This window comes from Punica granatum, chromosome 8 (genome assembly GCF_007655135.1).
Source record: "Punica granatum isolate Tunisia-2019 chromosome 8, ASM765513v2, whole genome shotgun sequence".
NCBI classification, from domain to species: domain Eukaryota; kingdom Viridiplantae; phylum Streptophyta; class Magnoliopsida; order Myrtales; family Lythraceae; genus Punica; species Punica granatum.
Genome location: NC_045134.1, coordinates 9,918,956 through 9,926,585, shown reverse-complemented (window position 1 = coordinate 9,926,585; position 7,630 = coordinate 9,918,956). Strand labels below are relative to the sequence as shown.

General features: G+C 36.7%; 1 protein-coding gene across 1 annotated transcript; it reads right to left on the bottom strand.

The window, feature by feature from the left end:
• Nucleotides 1-836: 836 nt before the first annotated feature.
• On the bottom strand, nt 837-7,415 carry LOC116188979 (galacturonokinase). Its single transcript, XM_031518440.1, has 14 exons — nt 7,151-7,415; nt 6,906-7,019; nt 6,724-6,795; nt 6,304-6,347; nt 6,055-6,208; nt 5,324-5,389; nt 4,976-5,055; nt 3,942-4,041; nt 2,743-2,906; nt 2,285-2,325; nt 2,161-2,189; nt 1,751-1,820; nt 1,541-1,630; nt 837-1,248 (listed from the first exon to the last, which is right to left on the bottom strand). The coding sequence occupies exons 1-14, from the start codon at nt 7,355-7,357 to the stop codon at nt 1,004-1,006; spliced, it is 1,476 nt and encodes a 491-aa protein (XP_031374300.1). The 5' UTR covers nt 7,358-7,415; the 3' UTR covers nt 837-1,003.
• Nucleotides 7,416-7,630: the final 215 nt, after the last annotated feature.

Here is a 7,630-nt window from a genome sequence, read left to right as displayed (position 1 = left end):
GATAAAATTATTTAAATGTTTCACTAGCCATAAATTGCGTGTAAAATTGCGTTAAATAATTAAATTGCGTACATAATTCATAAGTTTTTTTTACCAAAAAACCCACATTAATGTGGTAAAAAAATAAAAAGAAATGTTGTAGAAGAATTTGCAAGTAACAATATAACACAAATTTCAAAACGAAATGCAAAAATAGAAATATCAAGTAAACCACACAAGCATAGGATAAATTTATATTGTAATTTTAACTAATTACTTGAATTGATTAAAATATATTTTTTATTTGATTATGTTAATGTTATTAATTAAATGGATTAATTATCTTTTTGAATGAATAAAGTACTTAATTCTGATTAAAATAATTTTATGCATTTCATTAATCATTAATTTAAAAATTATTGAAAACTTTAAAAATTATAAAATAATTAATATATTAAACATCTAATATATAAATAAATATTTTTTTTTATGAGTAACAATTTCACACAACATGATGGTGGAGTGACTAGTTTATATTACCCGAAAAAGAAATAAAATTTGGGATAAATAAAGACTTTTCTCATGCACGATGCACACCAAGACTCTCTCTATACTCCTTTTCGTTTTCTTTTTTTCTCTATGAATATAAAGGACAATCTATATAAGACTATTTTCTTAATAAAAGAATATAAAATTTTTTTAAGTATAAATGATGGTGACGTGGAAATGCAAGATAGCTCCGTTTTATATTTTTGATGATGTGGTGACGTAAGAATTCGGCTCGAACTTTATGGATCTCGATTGGGGGTTCAGCTTACAATTTTATTTTGTACATAAACGGATTCGTAAAATCGAAGTGAACAAGTTCAAAGCAGAAGGCATAGGAGAGGTTATGTTCAGCTGATGATTCTAGGAACTTGAACAGTCGGTATTACGTGTACACTTGAGATAACATACAAATTCAATGGTGGATCAAAATCTAATGAAGAATGGATGAATCTAAATAGCTATGGGAAAGTGCCGGTCAGATTACCCGAGCACAATCACCGGCTTCACAAATTAGTACTGCAGTGTCTGGGTTCAGATGGCCAGACAAATCGGGCTGGCACTTGGAATACTCCTTCTTTATGAATGACACAGCTTCAACTGCTCTCTCGGATTCTACAAATGCGAGGCAGCACCCTCTGAATCCGGCCCCGCTAAACCGAGCTCCATGTATGCCCGGAGCTTTCACGAGAATCTCATACAGCTGTATCAGTGGCTCGGCACCTCCGAAATGCAAAATGTAGTTGTCAGATTGTTTTTCCCCTTTTTTTAATATATATATATATATCCGTTGTAGCACGAACAATCATCTATGAGATCAGTTTGCATTGCACCGGAAACAAAACACAGCTGTACTGAATTGAACTCAGATAATATTATAGTACTTAACTCGTGAAGTGCTGCTGAAATCATTCTTAGAGTTGAGATAAAGTTTCAGTTGTTTGGTACCAGCAGGACAAGCAGCTCCGACAAAGCGATGAACATATAAGTAAGAAGGTTGAGCCAGAGAATTTACCACATTCGTAGTTCTGAATGGAACTCAGACCCGAAGCTGAGATGAGCGCTCCAAATTCGTTCAAATCACCCGAAGCCCAAGCTTCAAGTCCTGCCATCAGTGTACCATCCAGTTGTAACTTCATAGTTAAGAGTGTAATAAATAAGCCAAACTGGCATGATACAAAGAGTATCTTTTGCAGGGAATCTGCACAACTGGAAATATATATACCCTTCTTAACTCGCATATTTTCCGAGAAGTAGTGCTCAGCTCTTTTAGCAAGGTCAGGTTTTAAAATTTTCTGCACAAACAACATTATTATCAATAGCACATACAAAACCAATTGACTTCAAAATATTGTTATTTTCAGAATCCAGCTTCAGAATTTCTTAAAGAGGCTGATACACAAGAAATACTTTATTGTATTCAAGATAATCCGCTATCATCTTGATGATTTTGATTCTCTTTATGGAAGTGCTTGTCTATATATGAAAATTCAAACAAGCACAATGTAGACAGCAAGACTAACTTCCAACATAAAAATCCAGATTCACTCATGGCAGGAAAAAGAAAACATGTAAAATATCTGCTTAGATTATTTTGTAGCTCCGTAATTATTGATATTCAACTAGCATGCATACCTTGTGAGCTTCATAAACTTCTGGATCAACTGTTTGGGGGAAAAAGAAGAAACGAATAAGAGATTCAATTTTCTTACTAAAATGGAAGAACCTCTGCACTCTGGCAGAAGGGTCAGATACTTACCGTTAGAGAGGATAGGTTCTTCTTTGCTATTACCAGAAGCACTGTGGAGCAAAAGACAAGGCATTATTATTTATATCGACAGATTTACTATCTGAATCTACAATGGGTTGAGATATATATAGCTCAAATTGTTTCCTATTGTTATGAGGTGATGATAAATAAATAAATTGGTCACGACCTTGGACGGCAAGTGATCACCTAATTTTAATGAGCACACTAATAGCTAATAATTAATTTAATCTAGATTTATAAGTATCACTAGTTCGCAAAATTAATAAAAGATTTTCTTCAGACATATAATTTATTCTATGGATATTAAACTCTACATTGATTTATTACCCCATATGCTAGTTCGGCTTACCCAATATTGATCATTTACGAGGGAAAAAGTAGAAGCAATATACACAGGGTTAAATAGAAAACAAATTGAAAAAGCAAACTGGAAGACAAAACCATACAGCAGAAGAAGTCTTGCAGCCTCTCTGCATTCTTCAACACGGCGATTATATCCAGGGTTAGTAGTTAAGGCTTGCTTCAAGCCTGAGAAAGCCAATAATATTCTGAAGTTCTTCTGGAACTCTGCTCCATCGTTTGGAGGTTTAATAAGCCAATGCTCTTTTGTCTATATAGTAAAATTTGCACTTATTAGATACAATGTGGATAAACTGAATAATCGTGAAATGAAATGCTGGTTAGATAATTTAAAAGTCAATCGGCCAGGGAAAAAAAATATAAAAGTCAAAAGGATAAATGAAACAAAACCAATGGGAGGCACTAACTCCAAATAAATGAGATTGAAAGAGGGGGGAAAAAAATCAAAGATTAGAATCCAAAATGCTGGAAATATTATTTAGTAGTAACGATTAACTCAAATGGTTACATGATGAACCCCAAAGAGAGATTAACATGCTATCAAAACACGTGATGAATGGATATCTATTCCAGAATCTCATCCTGCTCTAGCTGGTCTAATGCATAAAGACGTAAATCCAACTAGTTCCACTTGACAGACCACCTAGAAAAGCTTCTTCAGAGAGGCTTCCTTTTGATAAGAGTATTGCAGAATGCAATCAGGTTTGAAGTCAGTCAACAATGCTAAATGTTACTGAAAAATTGTTTGGCAGATATTTTTTTCCTTTGGCTTTTATCTTATGAAGATCAACCAAGTACTTTATTCATCAGAAGTAGCTCCAACAAGAAACAATCTGAGACACATCATGTTCAAGTTTCAACAAGAATATTTGAACCTTTTGTCTTCTTGTAAGTAAATTCTAGAAAGCAGAAAACTATCCACTAAAAAATTTGAGAAAATGAAAATTATGCCCTGCCAGTACACATCCAGAATGATTCTGCTTACATAATACCATTACTGAGTACGTAGGAGGTCAAGGGGAAAACTAAGAAGCACAAGATTACCTCACTAGCAAATATCTGGTGATCCTAAACACGGCACATCCAGGCATTCATTTTTGAAATAATAGTCATCTACTTCATAAAAATGAGGGGGAAAAAAAAAAGTAGGTAGAGTCCACATGCTCCATGTAGCCAGCTTCAAAAGCCGATGGCATGTTTAATAAATTAATCTTAAAACCAGATAGAGATAATTTGTTAGTTTCCTTAAAGTTGAAGAACTAGGTGTCAAGCATCCGCACATTACCTTGCAATTCATATAAGTGAGACAACCATGGCTTGAAAGCAATATGGCAGACTGATCAAGTATACCATTTCTGAGACCCAGATACTCATTCTCAATAAGCCTGTGACGCATATGCAAGAAAGATTTAGAAGACTCAGGAACCAGTGTGCTTGTGTTGACACTTGGTCACATTAACAAAAGTCAACTTAGAATTAAGAATATCTATATTCGCAGATTCCATCTTTGCACAGTATTTTGTATATTCATAAAGAGTCTACTCCATGGCATTTGGATATATCATGAATTACTGCAGGCTGGTGGTTGCATTATTGATGGCACAAGCTGTAAAGCAGGAAGTAGTTCTGCCCGTCCCCTAACCCGATAATTTACCATTTGAAATTTCATGGCATTACTATCCAGCCTCATATTACCCCAGGAAACGGAAATTGGTCCGACAAGATGCTTTATAAGTTTTATTTGTTACAGGCTTATAGGAACCTAATAAGGCTGATAAGGAGTACCTACACAGACACGTGAAGGGACAGATTAGATGCGTTGAAGCAATGAACGAATAAAATTGCTGACTAACCTCAGGGCTCCGTCAACTTGAAGTAATTGAAAAAGGTGTTGAGCTTTATTTGAATCATTCAGGCTACTAATAATCAAATAAGCTACCAGAAAGAAAGGCAATTCTTAAGTTCATGACTGGTACAAAGCTAAAAATAGGCAATGAATTGAAGCTTTTCAGAAAGAGTTGAACTAAGATTGCCAGTAGTTACAAATTCTTGATTCTTTAGCAGTGTGAATTTGATTAAATATTAAACTTCCTTTAGCATCTACACTTTGTTACTTCCAACGGAAAATATTTGACCGAGTAGAGCCACACCTGTTCTGACTTCCAGATGATTCATAGAATCCAAACTAATTATTTCAATGCACATCTCAAGAACAATAATAAATTCGTGGTCGTGTCCTAATTTGAAGACCTGAAGTTATAACTAGTACCAGCATCCCGGTAATTTTGAATATATATCTACATATGTTATGGATGCTACCTGTCATACTCAATGTTTTCTGTGGGAGAAATGGACAAGTTATTTGCACTTTCAAAAGCCAGCAGATAGGCAATTCCAACCTGTCAAACATACTGCAATGAACATCAGTAGATAATGGAAAAGGAGAATATTTCTCTTAGTACAGTCATATCGCATGCAAAGTAAGCCTGGAAAATATCACTTCGTACAAAAAAGGTCAGGCACACAGACTAATAGTCTGATGCATGCTGGACAATGGAATATAAAGTTCCTCGTCACACAGAGAAGACCAAGCAGGAATTCAACCATGTTCATAAATCGAATTGGTCGAAGGGAACTGGAGAACCCAAGTAGGAAATATTTACTTACAGCAGCAGAAGAGCTCAGGCCTGAACTATCAAGTCCCTCAGAACCACATATATATCCTATTATACCCTGTAATGATCCACAACAGACGATATTCAACATGATTCAGATGCAGATGAAACTTATCCAATGTCTGTAAAATAATGGATGTCGTACTCAGAATATAAAAAGATGAGCGGAGGTATATCTTAACATCATGCACACAAAGGTCATTCAGAATTTTAAGAGAGTCAATAGACTCATAGGGAACTGTTAATAGGCGGAAACCTTGCTTTTCTGCTGTTGCATTTGTTCACCATCCGGTTCTCTTCTTTCATTTTCTTTTCCTATCAGCTCCGATTTTCTATTCTCCCCCTCCTTTGTAATGTTATTCTCTCTAAAGTAGCTGCAGGTGTAATTAATGAACTGATAACTTTCTTTCTCATCCTTTGAGAGAAATAAGGGTAGGTGTATTTTATTCCTAGAATGGATAGCTACCAGCATTAGGATGGTCACACAGGAAACTCACCAAAAATTCACCATGCCAATAGAGGCTCTCCCAGATTCAATCTTTCCAGGTAAATCAACATTAAATTGATTTGTATTATACCATTCATGCCAGTTATACAAAAAGCTGTTGCGCATCCAAAAGGAAAAAAGTGCAGCTCGTAACCCAACTAGAATCGGAAAAATTATGGTAAGGACCTAATGTATAATAATGACAAAAAGATCACTAATATACGAATAAGCCTAACCTGAGAAAGGACATTTCCCCTACTTTGCAGCGCATATTGGGCTCCCCTAGCATAATTTCCCCAACACCATTCTTCTTTTGCTGTGGAAGAATAATTCACGTGGTTCTTTCTGCTTGCTTCTCTGGAATTTTTTGGGCGCCGAATTTCATCGACCCTAAACACAAGTATGTCAGTATATATTACACTATTGTGCAACCAGTAATTTTTTGGGGAGAAAAAAAGGTAGAGGAAAAAGCAAACTGTCAATACCTGAATTTAACTTCTCCTTTGAACTGTTCCGAACGGAGATAAACCTAAAAGACAATTCCCAGGTTTTGATCAACAAAGCTGATCCACGTGAAAACTCGTTTCGTGATTTAATCAGCATGACCCTCGCTTCCTTTCAGATTTGGAAAAGGTTGATCCGTTTAACATATCTATCCCACAGGAGAAAAAACTAAAGCACCAAATACTGTTTCGCATTTGAATTTCGAAATTCAAATGCGAAACAGTATTTTCTGTTCTAGTTCCAAATCCTTACATTCAGATCTGCTCAGTACTTATACAAGACAAGACTGCTCGACGCTTAATTATCAATTAATGCAACATGGATCTCAATTCCTCAATATAGAACCGAAAAACAGCTCCTCAATTATGAACAAGTAAGGCAAAGAACACCTCAATCTTTACCTCGCCATCAGCAGACGGAACAAACCCGAGAAGTATTCCTTTGTTAATAGTCATTGCAGAAACAATTCCTCCCTGCAAAAACAGAGCACCTCCCCATCATCAATGAATACAGCACGCATCGATTTTGACCTCCGAACCTTATCTCCTGCAAGAATCCACACAATACCGGCAAAGTAACGAACCTGATGATCAATGTGGGCTCCGAGGGGACAAATCCTATATGGAGATACTACAACCCGGACCTCATCAGCATCCCTGCCGGACATTTTCGAAACTATACTCCTTATGCGACACAGCTGCGAATGAATGCGCACAAAATCAGCAGCAAAGAAGCAACGGTAGGTAGGAGTAACTAGCATCGCGGCATTGGGGATCACCGGAGGGAATGCATCGGTAAGGGAACGAGGAAAAGAGAGCGGGGACAAACCTCTGCTTCATGAGGCCAGGTTGAATCCGCCATGGCCAAGGATGCCGAGAGAGGATTGGAACGGAGAAGATGAGGATGGGATTGATATTGTCGCGGGGAGAGGGAGCCGTGGAGTGACGCTGAAGGGAAATGAGAGTTGGGTGTAATGGCGATTTCCCGGTGGATGAGTGGGATCAGCTTTTTATGGCAGTGGAATTGATTACGCATCTCTATCCGTACAACGCATGATGTTCAGTTTTGGCCCTGTTCTTGTCCAATCTCATCCTTTGCGGGGTGAGGTGAGCTGGGGGAGGTGCGTTGTATATCCATGGTTTCCTAGATTTGGGATTCGAACCGCTGTCCCCATCCTATGTGATAGGACTTTTTGTCAATTTTTGTATCAACAAAAATACAATAAATCATCATATATATATAACTCAAATAAATATACAAGGCGGCAGTTCAGTGGAATGGGTTTTGTCTTCCAAATGAGAGGTTAAG

Bases quoted from the DNA above. Each gene is read 5' to 3' on its own strand.
- LOC116188979 (XM_031518440.1), bottom strand. From the start codon at position 7,357: ATGCGTAATCAATTCCACTGCCATAAAAAGCTGATCCCACTCATCCAC. The intron at 7,020-7,150 runs GTTTGTCCCCGC...ATTCATTCGCAG, and splicing joins CCTGGCCTCATGAAGCAGAG to CTGTGTCGCATAAGGAGTAT. The intron at 1,631-1,750 runs GTATATATATTT...CACTGATGGCAG, and splicing joins AAATATGCGAGTTAAGAAGG to GACTTGAAGCTTGGGCTTCG.